General features: G+C 45.1%; 1 protein-coding gene across 1 annotated transcript in view; it reads left to right on the top strand.

Annotated features, from left to right (window-relative positions):
• The window catches only part of LOC146858038 (uncharacterized), a 271,763-nt gene that overhangs the window by 118,589 nt on the left and 134,020 nt on the right, over positions 1–19,154 (top strand). Inside the window, exon 2 of the mRNA XM_085648815.1 lies at positions 10,509–10,707. Coding sequence (XP_085504941.1) covers positions 10,522–10,707 — 186 coding nt within the window. The 5' untranslated portion in view covers positions 10,509–10,521. The remainder of the gene's footprint in view (positions 1–10,508; positions 10,708–19,154) is intronic.

Consider the following 19,154-nt stretch of genomic DNA (forward strand, 5'->3'; position numbering starts at 1 on the left):
GTAGGCGAGACCTAAAAAGCTGAGTAACTTTTCGCACCTGTGACTTACAAATGCCGGTATTTCTTAAGCAGTGTAATCACACACTAGGCGCTACTTGACACTTGTCTCGCTCTACCCTGCCCGCTCATCATTTCAGAAGTTCCACAAAGACTTTTAGGGAGCATTGAATGGCCCCCAAGCCCCCACGGTACCAACACCCACAATATGCAGGTCATTTTAATTGTTTTCATTGCAAGTTGAGTTACTTTGTTTAACTTTAAACCTGCCAGTTATCACTTGACAGCCGCCAGCTTTCTGACTCATTACTGCCCCCCGAAACACTTGAAGTGGAAGAGCGAGAAAGAGAGAGGCACGTGACGTGTTACTTTCGTACTTTACACGTACTGCACACGAGGTAACAGAATAACACGTGTCCCCCTTCAACCTGATATATGTCACAGAACAACGAAGGAGAAACCTTGAGGCCACCAAGTGTTCCCAGGTTTTTTTATGCTAGAAAAAGTAACTTGAATGCCCTGCAAGGGCTACACCCAGACAAGCCCGGAGTGACTAACCTGCATCCCAGGGAGGGGACAGGCCGAGCCCTGGCACTGGAGTAAGGCAGACACACCATCCCACTGACGTTTAAAAGCACCAAAAACAGCACACGTTCAGACGCCACCCTGGGAAGCCGCCTGTCAACAGCTTGTCATGTCTGCAGGTACCTGTGGGCGTGGGCCTCTGGCTAGTGCAACTTCACATTCCTGTCGTTTTTAACACACCCGCTCAAATGGCTCACCCATTTTTATCCAGGTACTGAGGCTGATGGCGATGCTTCTTGCAGAATGATGGTTTGCACATGGTGGGTGCTTTAATGTCAATTGAGGATGCCAGGCCAGTGTGCCACGTTTGTGTGTGCGCACTCGCATCGTCTGCTTTCCAGCCGTCAGTGACAAGTCGCGTTTTTTAGTACTGCGGACAAGGGCATTATGTAGAAGCTAATATGAACTGAAATGCATGCCCTAAGTGACTTTAAATAGATGAATTCCAAAGTATGGTGACCCCCACAGAAGACGTTTCAAATAGAAGCTTAGAATAAGTTAAAGGAATACTTACTCCGTGATAGTGCCTACTTTCGGAACAGGTAGCCATAGTTTGTGCTCTCAAAATCACCAAGTATACTAATGAAACCACTTTGGTTGATAATGCTACACTGCACAATGCAGCCTTATTTTTCTTATTATCACACCTGATGTAAGAAACTAGAATTCTTGCGTTTTCACGTATCATATAAGCCGATATTGTAAATTATTGGATCTTGGTTTGGGATAACCAGAATTAAACAAATAATGTTGAAAACATCAGGTAACTACTCAAAATCTTTTAGGTGTTTGATTCATAATTGGAAATGCAAAAACATTATGGCAAGAATAAGGAATTTGGAGCATTCAAGCAGCAGACAAACAGTTAATTCATTTAAGGGCATCAAATGACACTCATTAATTGCAGATTTCAGGGTAACATGGTGCCGATTGGGGATTTTATTTTCCCCCGAGATGCGGATTATATCAATACCTCTGCATTGGAGCAAATCACTATTTTGAAGAATCAGATATACAACAATTTTGGAGTAGAACTGAACCCTTGTTTGCTGCAGGAGAGTGCATTAAGGACACGAAAGAAATGACCCTACTTTGCAACAACTTCAAATTTTCAATCTCTGCTAAACAGATTAATAAACAAGCATTGGCATAGCCAATAGGTCTCGCTTTTGGGACCTTATAAGTATTTAGTTATGCAGCACAATATCCTTGGTGCAACAACATCAACTATTGCATGGCTTGACACTTATAAGGTCCCAAAGGCAAGACCTATTGGCTATGCCAATGCTTGTTGTAAAAAGCAGTGGAGACTCTTCATCTCCTCCCAACTCTGCAGTGACCGGATGAGAGTGATCCAGAGTCCTGGCGGGGGCAATGTCACCAGCCTGCTGCCTGCCAAACCCAGGAGAATGATGACAGCGAAGGAGAGCCACAGGCCACAGACGTCACAGGTAACCCCATTTCTTAAGATCCATAAAAAGTCGGCATATCACACAACGTAATAAAATAAACAATTATAAAAACAATATCGCCCTCTTCACTTTCACAGCAAGAACTCTAATAAAATGTGTAGAGGAACTAACTGACTTACTTCTTTTACTGTATTTATAAAGTATTTTATGTAACGCTCGCCCTTTACCTTGTTTGTTATCATTTCCTTTTCTAAGGTACTTTGACGCACATGTTTCTCATTACAGTTGCATGATTGCATTTTGCCACACATTTCGCGCTGGAAAAAGGGGCGTGGATGGGATTAGCGGACGCGGCGTGACTCATTCCGGCTAGGCCAGTGCGCGTGCTGCTGCATTCATCCGAGAAGGGAGGGGCCAGCAACCCTTTGACTGCTTCGAGTTCATGCAAGTACACGACCCAGGAGAGGGGGCAGCGCTTCGCCTACTGGTTTTGCCGTCTTTCCTTCACACACAGAATGGAGAAATGTTGCCAGCGATTAAACTCATACACACAGTTTTGGCAAACATTTAATCTGATTTATTGCGGAGGGACATGCAAGAATATGTGCATTGTCACGAGCTAGATTGTATCTATATCATTGACACAATAATCTAGGGGAATTCTCCACTGGCGTTTATTTTCAGTTCACATAGCTTCACAATGTTAATGCAACTTTACATAAACATTTGCAACACCCGACAAAGTGAAAAGAGACCGTTGCACTAATTGGTCAATGAAAAAAATATCACATTTTGCATCAATGAATCAGTCCAATTGCCAACGCAAAAAGTGCACCGGTGCCAGTGCGATCTATTTAATCTGGAAATATAAGCGATTTATGTGAATTGACTCCTGGGGCTGACAGCACCGAGCAGCCTATGTTCTTTCGAACATGAACCAATTCGATTGTGTGCAGCTCCTATGTACACAGGAAAAAACAGCATAGAGAATGTGCTTTTGTTTCTATACCCTCGCATCGTTCCTTTGTTTGTATACAGTGTGTGCCTGCACGGTTCTGAAATATCGTAATCCTCCTATCTGGTCAACATGAGCTTTTAGGAGAAAATTGTGTAGTTTAGAAGAGATGAGTAAGTGGGTGAGCGATTGGGTAGATGGGTGGATATGTCGGTGGATGATGGATGCTTAGATAAATACTTGGATAAGTGAGAGGATGGATACCTGGATGACTACTTGGATGGATGCCTGGGTGAGTACTTGGATGGATATTTGGATGGATGCCTGGGTGAGTATTTGGATGAATAGATGGATGAATGAGTGGAAGGGTGTTTTGAATAATTAGGTAGGCAACGCATGGGTGGGTTAGTTTTTGGATGGGTGGCTTGGTTACATGCTTGGATGGATGAATGATTGGATGGATGGTGTGTCCTTGGATGAACGGATTAGGTATGGATGGAGAAACAGGGGAAAAAAGCATTCAAAATGTAAGTAACTTATTGGACTGTTGGTCAGAACTGGACACATTTCATATTATAAACGTTGCAGCCAAATTGTATATTCATCTGTATGAATAATTTTGTTATTGTAAACGTGTGTTTGTGTGTTGTGCTTTTTGTAAAGCAACAGAGACAGCAATAAACATGACGGCAAAAGTAAAAGCAGGGTTGCGCGCGCAACGGCAAACACGCGAGTGGTGCGCGCGCAGCAGCGGAAAAAGTGAAAGCTCCAGATGGCGCCTCAGGCGCTGAAAGCTGCCGGCTGCGCGTGTACACGCTCGCGTGAACGCAAGCGCTAGGCCTTGTGGCAGCACTTTTAAAAGCCCTAACTAAATGTCTCTCCGAGCAGCGCATGCGCTGGATCAGTCGAGACCTAAAAAATACTGGGACTCAAACCTAGTGGCCCAGGTCCATGATCATCAATGCTGATCACTAGTCCACATCACCTTTGAAGGTAAAACACCGGAATACAAAAAAAACGAAAAACAAAGACTATCTGTTTAAGCAGGAAATTATGTAACGCAGTACTCAAAATCTAAACCGCTTTTGCTTAGTGCATGTAGTTCACTGAAGTCCTATTTCGCTGTCAGTGGTCTCAGTCAGAAAGTAGTCCTTCTTCCATGCACACGGTGTGAGCCATTTTTTTAAATTGCATATTCTAAATCTGTCTCTTTAGTGTTAGAGAAGTCCTGTTGTTTCATTAAACTCCGTTATAAAAAATAAAAATGAGCACTTCTCAACCTGACGCATAATGAATGGGCTGATTTGTTTCCTTTTATTGGTACTTGAGGATGGCAAATTCTGAAAGTTGTTTTATCGTGTGTTCTTAGACTTGCAAGCAAGATAGATGGGAGCTTAAGCCAATGTAGCAGTGCCCAAACCTGAAGTAAATGTATATACAGGTCGTATTCACTTACACACTCAATATGGCTGCTGCACGCAGAGGTATTCGCCCACTTGCTAAATGCGGTCCTGTGTTAATGGTGCGACGTCTGAGTCTCGCGATCAGCAGCATTAACAACCACAACAGGCATGAGGGCCACTGTCTCTTCCAGGCCGCCTGCGATGCTGCAGCCGCCTAGCGACAGCAGTGAGCCTCCTAGTCCCGAAGTCCCGTCTTTGAGGGTGAGAAGAGCAATAGGTGGGGATGGGAAGTACGATTGTTAAAAAGAATAATGCATTCAAATAGCTTTTGAACGTTCTTGTGCTTTCCATTTACAAATTATTGTTTTTCTATTAGAGCCAGTGCCTACTACTTCAGCTTATGGAGCATACATGTTTGGTAAATTAAAGCTTATGTACATTTGTTGTGTGCCGTTTATGAAATGCTGTGACAACAATGGCAGGAAAATGAGCTTGTCGGGAAACGCACCACTTCTGGCGGAGGAGCAGAAGGTGCAGAGGGTTGTCAGTAACCGTTCTTGGAGAAATGTCTTGCACATTTGTACGTGTTCTGAGATTTTGGAAGGGATATGAGCTGGCGGCAACACACGAGTGGTGCGCGCACAGCAGCGGAAAAAGTGAAAGCTCCAGATGGCGCCTCGGGTGCTGAAAGCTGCAGGCTGCTCGCGTGAACGCAAGCGCCAGGCCGTGTGGCAGCACTTTTAAAAGCTCTAACTAAATGTCTCTCCGACAGCGCATGCGCTGGCTCAGGCGAGTCCTAAAAAAGAATGCTTCACAATTAAATCAGAGTCAAATAGGGCCATGAAATCTAACCTAAGAGTATCTGCGGAGACATAAGGGTTTGAAAGGATGTTTCCACTGGAGTGTATGGCGTTCGTAGTAACCTTTGGGGCAACACTGGGGTTGAGATCCCTAGACACCTGTTTAATGGAAGCTAGTTCAATTCTGAGTAATTTTGATTCTTTACTAGCCAAGGATTTATTATGGGGCAATAAACCATCTTTACAGCTGAGCCCCCCCTTAGTACCAGAAATGCACGTGCTACAATGGGAATTCATTGAAGTATCCCCTGAGGTCTTAGTAGTGGTGGCTCAGTGATCTTATAATTCTTGAAAGCATCGTTTTCTTGCACTTTTATTGGAAATTCTCTGTTTGTTCTTTTTTCGCAGATACTGTTTCTTTGCTTTGGATTTTCCTTTGGAATGGATAGGTTCTGTAGGGACAGCCGAGCTTGTTGTAGCCCAGCCGTGAGGTTTGAATATAGGAAAAGCCTCAAACCTGGGACAAGAGGCCTTCCCCGATGAACTGGAAGCTGTAAGGCTAGGGGAACTCAAGTCAAAAAGATTTTTTATCAAAGGTGGGAATTTTCACGTTTTGCGGCTTCTTGATTGGAACTGCCACAGACATAACTTGGGGGTTACTGCTTGTGTCCCCCGGTCAAGAGCTTGGGTGATCAGGCGCGCCATCAGACACCTGGATCTTTGGGGACACAACAGGTGGTCCATGATCCATGAGAACCAGCTTTCCTTGAGCCGCCTTTATTGCTATTTGACGAGCCTCATTGGTGAGCACCCCCTCATCCTTACAACCCATCAGCACTTTCAAGATGGCCAACAAGATGTCTTGAATGGAGCCCGAGTTATTCACCTATTTTTCTAGGAGTGCTAGGGCGGACGACAGAATTCTTTCCATACACTTAAGATAAATATATAACTTTATCTCCAAACACCCTGCCTTGTCACCAGCAAACAAGCACACCAGACCTTCAGGATAACAGGTGCTTTATTTTCCAAACAGCAATTTGGCAGTAAGCTTTCAAGTCCATAAATCCTTCCTAATCCGTTTCAGCTAATTCGTGCCTTGATCACAGGTCGGCCATCAATGTGTTAGCAGTAATGTCACATGACTTTACGCCATGAGGAACTACTCCAGTCTCCTGTAGTTTTATAGATACTGCAATGCCCATAGTGCACCTCTTTTTGAAAGCGGATCATCCGTGTTTATGTAATTACTGCAATTCGATTTACCATTATACAGATTATGCGAGTACCTTCATTGTGCAGATTATCCAGCTTTAAACAATGCCATGTTGCCACATGCTTGTTAACCTCATTCAGCATCCATATCCCTCGAACCCATTATGAAGGAAACCCTGTCCCTTCATATTCCCTTGCCACGCTGCACCTTCCATTAAATGTTGGGTCAATTCACGTACCTCTCAAACCTGATGTATTAAGTGGGTGGGTCAGGCTCCCTCCTTCAATATCAAATAACAATTACTCTGTGTCAGAGCTCCAACCTCCACAGTGCGGCCTCAGTGCACTGGGACAGAGTTCCCCGCCTACATCCAAACACCCTTCCTTGTCCCCAGCAAAGAAGCATGCCACACCAGACCTTTAGAATAACAGGTGCTTTATTTCCAAACAGCAATTTGGCAGCTTGCTTTCAAGTCCATAAATTCTTTCTAATACGTATCAGCTCATTCGAGCCTTGATCACAAGTGGGCTATCAATGTGTTAGTAGTGATGTCACATGACTTTATAAGCCATCTAGAACTACTCAATTCTCCTTTAGTTCTATAGATACTGCAATGCCCATAATGCACCTTTTTTGAAAGCGGAATCTCTGTGTTTATGTAATTACTGCAATGCGATGTCCCATTATACCGTTCTTATTCCGGGGACATTGCAGTTTTACTTTCATATGCGAGTACGTTCAATGTATAATATATATGTATAATGTATATGCCTATCTATATCCCAGGTAGTTCTAGTTAGGCCAGCGTTTCCAAAGGAAATGCGTTTTTTGTGTTGCTAATAACTTTGGCACAGTTTGACGAATCTCCATGAACATTTCTAAATAATTAATTTGTTTGTGCATGAAAAATGTCATGGTGATCCATCAAGCGGGGGGGGGGGGGGGGGCCGAGGAAAAAAAAGGGTCCCAAATCGTAAAATCCCCATGCATTTTCTATAGAATTCTTTAGGCAGGGCTACAGCAAAAACTGGTGAACGCAATTACAACAAATTTGGAAGGAAGCTAGATCTTTGTCCACATATTGTGCTTTTGTGATTTGGTGTAAATTGGTTCAGCTGTTTTTGAGAAATTAAGATTAAAAAATATTTGTGTATCTGGACGATTGGGTTCGAGGGACGCTTGCAAAAGTCCCTTGAGTCCAATTTTCAAAAACAGAGCATTTTGATTGGCCAAGGGATTTTTTTTCCCTTGGGCCATCTCCCTCCCGTGGGACTCCTGTGGGAGCAAGCGTTCAGACTGGCTACCAGCAACATGGGAAAAATGTTGCTGGCAGCCATTACAGGACTCTGGGACTTAGTCACCTGTCCTGAACATTTAATTAAAAAATAAAAAAGATGTAAGGGGCAGAGTAGGGATAGCCTGCCCGCCCTAAATGCCATGAGGGGGACCCAGGGGGATGCCCCCAGGGCCAATATTATTTAATAATTTCAATTTTTGCCGCAATACCGTGGGAGTCTCTTGGGATCACAGCAAACAAATAAAATGGCTACATGGGGCAGCATTGTTTAATTAAAGGGTGTGGGGATCGTGGCGCGCCTTCCCGAGCTGATTTCGGCACTGGGGACCCCATCTTCTGAGCCAATTATTTATTATTAATGAATTAATTATTATTAGTAGTATTTGGCCCGGAGACCCCATCCTCCAGGGCCTAAATTAATAAATATGGGGCCCCTCTTCCCAAGCTTTATTCAGCCCTGGGGACCCCATCCCCTGGGGCCCAATATATTTTTTAAGTGAAGGGGGGGCCACCCCACCCCTTTCCGCGAGCAGTTAAAAGGCCCTGAGGACCCCATCCCCCAGGCAGCCACTTTTTAAAATAGGGAAGGGGGCATATGGCCCCCTCCCTGAGCCTTTAATGGCACCAGGGACCCCATTCTATGGAGCCTGCTCAATTGCTGGGTACCAGGGAGCCCAGTCTCAGTACACAGTGTTTTCCCTGCCTGCACCAGGCTGCGCAACTTGTGTTTGCTCCTGTGTTCTAAGCGCCAAGCGGAAGCAAACAAAGTCGAGTTAGCAGGATCTTTAAAAATGGTCCCGTCGGCTGGGAGCAGACTTGTATTCCGTTTTTCAGCCATCATCAGCGCGGGCAGGGAAACAGAACAAGATATTGCTTCCCGGACGCATAAATAGCTGTTCCCTCTAGGCAGGATCAATGCCAACTCTCGCACCATGCGGGAAGCAGGCTTAACCTGTGGGGGCTCTGAGGGTCTCCCCGTAGCCTCCTACTTGTTGCTGGTGGGTGCCCCTGGTGGGCACAGGGGACCCACCTATTTTAAAGGTAGTGCCCGGGAATGGGGTTCCCTAGGCCATAATAGGTTAAGGGAGGGGGGCTGCAGACATAACCTTGTGGTCCTAAATGCAGGTGTAGTGTAGAATATGCACTAGACATATACTCAACGAGGTAGCGTAGCCATTTTGTGCAAAACTACACTCTTCTTGGATAAATACACAGGCGAGGTTCCATTCTGGCTCTGATACTCATTAGTGATGTAATCAAATATGTTATTTGAGATGTCATCAGTGATGTCATAAAACATGTAATGAGTGATGTAATATGTGAGGTCATTAGCAGTGCATGGCGCAGGCGCAATTTAACTGGTGAATTTCTGTGTTTTTTTGGTTCAAAACTTTAATGTTGTCACTTTAACCTTTGTTTATTTTTTTCAGTGAATTTGTACGTTTAAAAAACAAAACAAAACCATATCTTTTTCTCACACCTATCACGTTACTTTAACCTCTTGTGTGGGGGTAATGTGATCTGCTAAAGCAGTTTCTTTGTGCAAATCTGTTGCTAATATCCCCAAGAAAACATACTGAAACTTAAATAATGTCTGCTCAGACAGGCCTTCTTGCTCTAGCACTGACATGTAGCTGGATGGCAGCTCCTGAAAAACGCTATGACGCTAAGCCTGGGGTTCATACACCATCTGTTCCTCTCGCGAGACTTAAGACTGGAATTTGTAGCAAGCAATGTGTAGTCTGGTTTTTATTAAAGTGTAATGACTTATGAAAAGTGTGTCAGACTTTCTTAGTTTTATCATCTACCTAAATAAAACCTAATCAGTTTCCAAGGTCATCATCAATCTGTCAGAAGCCCATGTGCTTCTGATTCCTTGTGGGCTGTTCACACATTGGAGACTATTACGATTTCCAGGTGGTCTTGCTTCCATCACCTCAGAAACTGAACCGACTGACTTCCGGTCGGCGGTCCCGACCACCTCATTATGATGCGACCACACATGGTGCAGCCGTATTCCGACATTTCCCTATGGAAGTATGTGTTACGGACGTAAACCGGCCATAGTACATGCTCCCATAGGGAAATGTGAGGTGGTTTTAATCCCTGCACTTCTTGGCAGGCACCTCAGGTTGCCAGCCATAGGGTGCAGGGATTAACAGGGTGGGCACCGAAGGTGCCCCCTCGGCCACCTGGGGGCCCCTGGAAGGGGTGTTTGGGGGCCCCTTCAAGGGGCCCCCAAACACGCCTTCCGACACTGTTTCCATGTGCAAAGGCCAGCATGGAAACCCTGCTGGAAAGCATGCATTGTAATCTAGAGGGCGTAATCTGCCGTCCATTTGGATTACGGGCTGGTTCCTTGAGCCCGTTAGAAGCAAACAGGAATGGCCGGTCAGTTTCAATTCCGACTGGCTAAATCAAATTCAGCCGGTCGGACCAACGTCGGAAAAGGTCCCATTATGAGAGGTGAGTTTATGATTGTGTTACCAGAGCTATTGTGACTAAAACAATGAGGACTCAGGAATGCGCTGTGGTGTTGGTTCTTTAGCTTTTTTTTAGATTGAAAAAGGAGTGGTGTTTTTTTTCAACCATGTATTCTAGTCCTAGTGACTCTTTTTTTTACAGGTTTTACAGGTTTGCTTGCTTTAGAATTGTGCTTGAAAACCTTCCATTATCTGTTTTCATTCTCATTTTTTGACATATTTTATAGACGTACCTGTTGTCATTGGTTCCGTTCTTTGGATAGCCCTGCGCCCCATTAAGCATCTTGTAATGAAAACTAAAAGGTAGCTGTATGGAGGTACAGTATGAACATACCAACACGGTTCCTTTTGTGTTTTGTAGAAACAAGCCGAGAATGAAAGTCATCATCCTAGGTGCAGGCTACGGGACAAGACTTCTAAAAGATCTGCAAAAGGGAGGCGATGAATTCAAGCATTTGCTTGGGACCCCCAAACCCTTGCTTCCCATTGGACACCTTCCTCTTATTTCACACTGGATGGCTGCCTTTGAAACAAGCGGCTTTTGCGACATTTACCTAGTTGTGGGTTTCCCTCTTCTAATTTCTTCCTTTTATCTCTTGATTAATGAAGTGTTGTTGTGTTGTTGTCTAGTGTTTGGGTTGCTGTTTTGTTTGCGGATTGGCACGTTTTTATAGTTGATTAAACACTTAAATTGTGGAATTCTATTATTAGGGTTAATAAGAAAGGTATTTATTCATCAACACCTTAAATTAGTAACAATTATACAAAACACGAATTTAGCTGAATTTAGTTGTAGCCACCAACTGACTAAGGCTTAGTCTGACTTAAAAATCACCAGCTGGCTGAAAACTAGGAAACTCTGATAGATATGTACGTTAACACTACAAGGGATGACTGTTAAGGCGTACACACAGTTCTAGGCAGACTTATGCCAAAGGACTCTATATTCATCATCTTACTGAAACAGTACTTAAAAGTAGGAATACAAAGTTACCAGTAAGAGCAAAATCTGTAGCTAAGTTTACAAAGAGCTTAGATTTTCAATTGTAATTGGCAGCAAAATGTTAATAACTAATATTAATGTTTAGAAGTCGCTGGAGAAATACTGTATATCTAGTGCCAACGTGTAATCGGCCTTCCATTAAAAAAGCATGCATCCTATAGTTACTCTCAAAATATATGCAAATATTTTACCTTATAATTTATTACATTTAATTAAGCTGCTGCTCTGGTGGAGTACAGCCTGCCATGTTTAGGGATCTCTGCCCATCAGGTGGAATCCTTTATGCCTTCAGCAGGATTGCCTCCAAGGCGGCTTTGCCTAAAGCACTGAAACTCAGATGTGCGGATGCATTGAGCATGGCGACAAGAGTATGTTATTGAAAGACAAAAAATGAATGGGCTGATGTGCTGGCAGTTTTTCCCCTCAGAGGAGTGGGGGTGGGTGGAGTGGTTCAATGAGACGTTTTTCTGTTGGGACAGCCAGGCCTTTCCTGGCAGCCCAGGACAGAATAGGACAAAATTACTTTGGAACGGCCACCCTAATTAACGACTACTGTCTGATGTCCATTGACCGACAGTCCAGTGTCCGGTAGTCAAAGGTTTCTGCTGGCAGAACCAGCATAGGCTCTGCTGTCAGAAACATGGCAACCCCCCCCCCCATCCCATTTTTAGGAGAGCGCAGGAACCAAAAGTTTAGAAGACAGTGTACCATGCCACATTTTTTGTGGTTTACCCTGTCTACCAAACTTTTAATAAGGCCCTTACACGCCATTCTGTTGTTCACCTGGGACGAGTATAACGTGACTTTCCTAGGAAAAGTTTATTGTATTGCATCGATGTAGGTCTTGAGATGCGCAAAACAGATGTTTAGTCTATAACATAGAGGACATGAATTCTGTGATTCACCAGGAAATTCTGTCATGGTAAACAGTCTATATTGTTCAATGTAGAATACCACGCACACCAAGGGTTAATCCAATAGTTTAAAAGGTTGATATTTTTAGGCGTGCTGAAGAGGAGTCGTCCTCTAAACCAAGACGTGGAAATACTAGCGTCAGTTGCACCAATCAAGATTGAGTGGTGTCCCTCTTGTAGCACAACCTGTAAAGGCAACGATGTTGCAATGATATGATCAAAGTGCAGGCTGTAATTTGAGAATAAACAATTTATTGATGATAATCCATCCGTATTATAATCTTCATTGTAGTCATGAGATTATCTTTTTTCAAAATTCAAGTAGTTCAAAGCTACCGGGAAAACATAATCCTCAATGCATTTCGGGTACGAAATTACCCTTCATCAGGACCTCTTTAAAAGGCCGTACTTAAAAGTTTACAAATGTATACCCATATTTGAAAAGGCATGGTCAAAGATGCTCCGCAATATCTTTATATTCTCCCAATAAAGAACAACCCTAAATTTCCCAGCAGTGTTTCGGAATTCTCCAAAAACAGCAGCAGCAACCAAAAAAGCAATGCATAATCTCCAAAGAGAATTCAACAGATACTATAAATTAGAAGATAAGCCCAACAATACTTACTTTACAAAATGTTTTGTCAAAACAATTATCAAATCCTAGTAACTCCACTAAACATGGATGCATATTTTCCACTTTAGAACTGAAATGCATAATCTAGGGTGAAATAGCTCCTGCAAATTGGGAGAAACGTCTAGAATTTGACAGCATTGCATGATAGCTACTAATTACTTCAACAGCATACCTTAACCATTACCCACATTCCCCAAGCATGATGTCTTTTGATGGAGAGCTTGACAAGACGTGATATCCATTTGTTCTCCTCCTACAGTGATTAGGTGAGTATGGAACAGGCTTTTAATCGAAATTTCTCTCTGGTGGTGAATATCTTTCAACTTCTACTCTTGTACTATTTGGGTGCCCTGCATATACAGTTGGCCTCATGAAGAGATTTATTGATTGTTGTTTACCATAATTACACTGGTGCTTAGCATCTAAAAACTAAACACTTACTTGCATGTCTCGTGCAGTGCACTTAAAATACAGACTTCTATAGTAAATGTTCCTTGGGGAAACTTGGGTTCTTTCTGCATTTTCTATGTAGTTTATTATTAACACAATTGCTAGATTTAAAATTGACATATATTTTTGTGGTATTGACATACTCATGATTAACAAAAGCGAACCGTAATAAGACCTAAATGTGTATGTGGTATGCAGTGTGGGTACACAGCACACACATTTTCCTTTTGACTTAAATTTGCACTGTGGGGACATACCCATGAAATAGTCTGGGGAGTGGTGAAAAATGCAAATTGGTTGTTCGTCCTCCAAGAAGTAACTTTTTGGGTATTCACAAAGTTTTGCAAATACACCTGGTACATTTACTCATGCCGCCGCATACAGCAGATGCATGTTGTTTTTACAGACTGGGACAGTGCACCAATTTTAGCAGGAAGAGTGTTGTAAGGGATGTCATTTTTATTTTTAATAATTAGTAGAAGGGAAACCGTAAAAGCCTACATAATTTTCTAAACCGAGCCGTGCATACTGTTCTGATTGTGAATATTGTGCAATCCTAGGGTTGGGAAAATAGTTTACGTAGTGGGTCGCGACACTGCTCGTCATACTAGCAAATAGCCCCAAAGAATTCTGGATAATGTAGTGGCAGCGGTGAGTACGCCTATGCCACGAGTATGTGAAATAATGCCATCCCTGGACACGTGTTTCGAGGTAATTGCCTCTCGTCAGCAGGGAGCAGGTAGGTATGCGGGGTGCCAAGTAGACTGCCAAAATATATAGGTAAAGTACCTTTCAATGCGCGCAGGTGCAGACACCAGGCTCGTCAGCCCAAAGTCGCTCGAAAGAGCTTTAAATAGTTTACGTAGTGGGTCGCGACACTGCTCGTCATACTAGCAAATAGCCCCAAAGAATTCTGGATAATGTAGTGGCAGCGGTGAGTACGCCTATGCCACGAGTATGTGAAATAATGCCATCCCTGGACACGTGTTTCGAGGTAATTGCCTCTCGTCAGCAGGGAGCAGGTAGGTATGCGGGGTGCCAAGTAGACTGCCAAAATATATAGGTAAAGTACCTTTCAATGCGCGCAGGTGCAGACACCAGGCTCGTCAGCCCAAAGTCGCTCGAAAGAGCTTTAAATAGTTTACGTAGTGGGTCGCGACACTGCTCGTCATACTAGCAAATAGCCCCAAAGAATTCTGGATAATGTAGTGGCAGCGGTGAGTACGCCTATGCCACGAGTATGTGAAATAATGCCATCCCTGGACACGTGTTTCGAGGTAATTGCCTCTCGTCAGCAGGGAGCAGGTAGGTATGCGGGGTGCCAAGTAGACTGCCAAAATATATAGGTAAAGTACCTTTCAATGCGCGCAGGTGCAGACACCAGGCTCGTCAGCCCAAAGTCGCTCGAAAGAGCTTTAAATAGTTTACGTAGTGGGTCGCGACACTGCTCGTCATACTAGCAAATAGCCCCAAAGAATTCTGGATAATGTAGTGGCAGCGGTGAGTACGCCTATGCCACGAGTATGTGAAATAATGCCATCCCTGGACACGTGTTTCGAGGTAATTGCCTCTCGTCAGCAGGGAGCAGGTAGGTATGCGGGGTGCCAAGTAGACTGCCAAAATATATAGGTAAAGTACCTTTCAATGCGCGCAGGTGCAGACACCAGGCTCGTCAGCCCAAAGTCGCTCGAAAGAGCTTTAAATAGTTTACGTAGTGGGTCGCGACACTGCTCGTCATACTAGCAAATAGCCCCAAAGAATTCTGGATAATGTAGTGGCAGCGGTGAGTACGCCTATGCCACGAGTATGTGAAATAATGCCATCCCTGGACACGTGTTTCGAGGTAATTGCCTCTCGTCAGCAGGGAGCAGGTAGGTATGCGGGGTGCCAAGTAGACTGCCAAAATATATAGGTAAAGTACCTTTCAATGCGCGCAGGTGCAGACACCAGGCTCGTCAGCCCAAAGTCGCTCGAAAGAGCTTTAAATAGTTTACGTAGTGGGTCGCGACACTGCTCGTCATACTAGCAAATAGCCCCAAAGAATTCTGGATAATGTAGTGGCAGCGGTGAGTACGCCTATGCCACGAGTATGTGAAATAATGCCATCCCTGGACACGTGTTTCGAGGTAATTGCCTCTCGTCAGCAGGGAGCAGGTAGGTATGCGGGGTGCCAAGTAGACTGCCAAAATATATAGGTAAAGTACCTTTCAATGCGCGCAGGTGCAGACACCAGGCTCGTCAGCCCAAAGTCGCTCGAAAGAGCTTTAAATAGTTTACGTAGTGGGTCGCGACACTGCTCGTCATACTAGCAAATAGCCCCAAAGAATTCTGGATAATGTAGTGGCAGCGGTGAGTACGCCTATGCCACGAGTATGTGAAATAATGCCATCCCTGGACACGTGTTTCGAGGTAATTGCCTCTCGTCAGCAGGGAGCAGGTAGGTATGCGGGGTGCCAAGTAGACTGCCAAAATATATAGGTAAAGTACCTTTCAATGCGCGCAGGTGCAGACACCAGGCTCGTCAGCCCAAAGTCGCTCGAAAGAGCTTTAAATAGTTTACGTAGTGGGTCGCGACACTGCTCGTCATACTAGCAAATAGCCCCAAAGAATTCTGGATAATGTAGTGGCAGCGGTGAGTACGCCTATGCCACGAGTATGTGAAATAATGCCATCCCTGGACACGTGTTTCGAGGTAATTGCCTCTCGTCAGCAGGGAGCAGGTAGGTATGCGGGGTGCCAAGTAGACTGCCAAAATATATAGGTAAAGTACCTTTCAATGCGCGCAGGTGCAGACACCAGGCTCGTCAGCCCAAAGTCGCTCGAAAGAGCTTTAAATAGTTTACGTAGTGGGTCGCGACACTGCTCGTCATACTAGCAAATAGCCCCAAAGAATTCTGGATAATGTAGTGGCAGCGGTGAGTACGCCTATGCCACGAGTATGTGAAATAATGCCATCCCTGGACACGTGTTTCGAGGTAATTGCCTCTCGTCAGCAGGGAGCAGGTAGGTATGCGGGGTGCCAAGTAGACTGCCAAAATATATAGGTAAAGTACCTTTCAATGCGCGCAGGTGCAGACACCAGGCTCGTCAGCCCAAAGTCGCTCGAAAGAGCTTTAAATAGTTTACGTAGTGGGTCGCGACACTGCTCGTCATACTAGCAAATAGCCCCAAAGAATTCTGGATAATGTAGTGGCAGCGGTGAGTACGCCTATGCCACGAGTATGTGAAATAATGCCATCCCTGGACACGTGTTTCGAGGTAATTGCCTCTCGTCAGCAGGGAGCAGGTAGGTATGCGGGGTGCCAAGTAGACTGCCAAAATATATAGGTAAAGTACCTTTCAATGCGCGCAGGTGCAGACACCAGGCTCGTCAGCCCAAAGTCGCTCGAAAGAGCTTTAAATAGTTTACGTAGTGGGTCGCGACACTGCTCGTCATACTAGCAAATAGCCCCAAAGAATTCTGGATAATGTAGTGGCAGCGGTGAGTACGCCTATGCCACGAGTATGTGAAATAATGCCATCCCTGGACACGTGTTTCGAGGTAATTGCCTCTCGTCAGCAGGGAGCAGGTAGGTATGCGGGGTGCCAAGTAGACTGCCAAAATATATAGGTAAAGTACCTTTCAATGCGCGCAGGTGCAGACACCAGGCTCGTCAGCCCAAAGTCGCTCGAAAGAGCTTTAAATAGTTTACGTAGTGGGTCGCGACACTGCTCGTCATACTAGCAAATAGCCCCAAAGAATTCTGGATAATGTAGTGGCAGCGGTGAGTACGCCTATGCCACGAGTATGTGAAATAATGCCATCCCTGGACACGTGTTTCGAGGTAATTGCCTCTCGTCAGCAGGGAGCAGGTAGGTATGCGGGGTGCCAAGTAGACTGCCAAAATATATAGGTAAAGTACCTTTCAATGCGCGCAGGTGCAGACACCAGGCTCGTCAGCCCAAAGTCGCTCGAAAGAGCTTTAAATAGTTTACGTAGTGGGTCGCGACACTGCTCGTCATACTAGCAAATAGCCCCAAAGAATTCTGGATAATGTAGTGGCAGCGGTGAGTACGCCTATGCCACGAGTATGTGAAATAATGCCATCCCTGGACACGTGTTTCGAGGTAATTGCCTCTCGTCAGCAGGGAGCAGGTAGGTATGCGGGGTGCCAAGTAGACTGCCAAAATATATAGGTAAAGTACCTTTCAATGCGCGCAGGTGCAGACACCAGGCTCGTCAGCCCAAAGTCGCTCGAAAGAGCTTTAAATAGTTTACGTAGTGGGTCGCGACACTGCTCGTCATACTAGCAAATAGCCCCAAAGAATTCTGGATAATGTAGTGGCAGCGGTGAGTACGCCTATGCCACGAGTATGTGAAATAATGCCATCCCTGGACACGTGTTTCGAGGTAATTGCCTCTCGTCAGCAGGGAGCAGGTAGGTATGCGGGGTGCCAAGTAGACTGCCAAAATATATAGGTAAAGTACCTTTCAATGCGCGCAGGTGCAGACACCAGGCTCGTCAGCCCAAAGTCGCTCGAAAGAGCTTTAAATAGTTTACGTAGTGGGTCGCGACACTGCTCGTCATACTAGCAAATAGCCCCAAAGAATTCTGGATAATGTAGTGGCAGCGGTGAGTACGCCTATGCCACGAGTATGTGAAATAATGCCATCCCTGGACACGTGTTTCGAGGTAATTGCCTCTCGTCAGCAGGGAGCAGGTAGGTATGCGGGGTGCCAAGTAGACTGCCAAAATATATAGGTAAAGTACCTTTCAATGCGCGCAGGTGCAGACACCAGGCTCGTCAGCCCAAAGTCGCTCGAAAGAGCTTTAAATAGTTTACGTAGTGGGTCGCGACACTGCTCGTCATACTAGCAAATAGCCCCAAAGAATTCTGGATAATGTAGTGGCAGCGGTGAGTACGCCTATGCCACGAGTATGTGAAATAATGCCATCCCTGGACACGTGTTTCGAGGTAATTGCCTCTCGTCAGCAGGGAGCAGGTAGGTATGCGGGGTGCCAAGTAGACTGCCAAAATATATAGGTAAAGTACCTTTCAATGCGCGCAGGTGCAGACACCAGGCTCGTCAGCCCAAAGTCGCTCGAAAGAGCTTTAAATAGTTTACGTAGTGGGTCGCGACACTGCTCGTCATACTAGCAAATAGCCCCAAAGAATTCTGGATAATGTAGTGGCAGCGGTGAGTACGCCTATGCCACGAGTATGTGAAATAATGCCATCCCTGGACACGTGTTTCGAGGTAATTGCCTCTCGTCAGCAGGGAGCAGGTAGGTATGCGGGGTGCCAAGTAGACTGCCAAAATATATAGGTAAAGTACCTTTCAATGCGCGCAGGTGCAGACACCAGGCTCGTCAGCCCAAAGTCGCTCGAAAGAGCTTTAAATAGTTTACGTAGTGGGTCGCGACACTGCTCGTCATACTAGCAAATAGCCCCAAAGAATTCTGGATAATGTAGTGGCAGCGGTGAGTACGCCTATGCCACGAGTATGTGAAATAATGCCATCCCTGGACACGTGTTTCGAGGTAATTGCCTCTCGTCAGCAGGGAGCAGGTAGGTATGCGGGGTGCCAAGTAGACTGCCAAAATATATAGGTAAAGTACCTTTCAATGCGCGCAGGTGCAGACACCAGGCTCGTCAGCCCAAAGTCGCTCGAAAGAGCTTTAAATAGTTTACGTAGTGGGTCGCGACACTGCTCGTCATACTAGCAAATAGCCCCAAAGAATTCTGGATAATGTAGTGGCAGCGGTGAGTACGCCTATGCCACGAGTATGTGAAATAATGCCATCCCTGGACACGTGTTTCGAGGTAATTGCCTCTCGTCAGCAGGGAGCAGGTAGGTATGCGGGGTGCCAAGTAGACTGCCAAAATATATAGGTAAAGTACCTTTCAATGCGCGCAGGTGCAGACACCAGGCTCGTCAGCCCAAAGTCGCTCGAAAGAGCTTTAAATAGTTTACGTAGTGGGTCGCGACACTGCTCGTCATACTAGCAAATAGCCCCAAAGAAT

This window comes from Triturus cristatus, chromosome 3_2 (assembly GCF_964204655.1).
Source record: "Triturus cristatus chromosome 3_2, aTriCri1.1, whole genome shotgun sequence".
NCBI classification, from domain to species: Eukaryota; Metazoa; Chordata; class Amphibia; order Caudata; family Salamandridae; genus Triturus; species Triturus cristatus.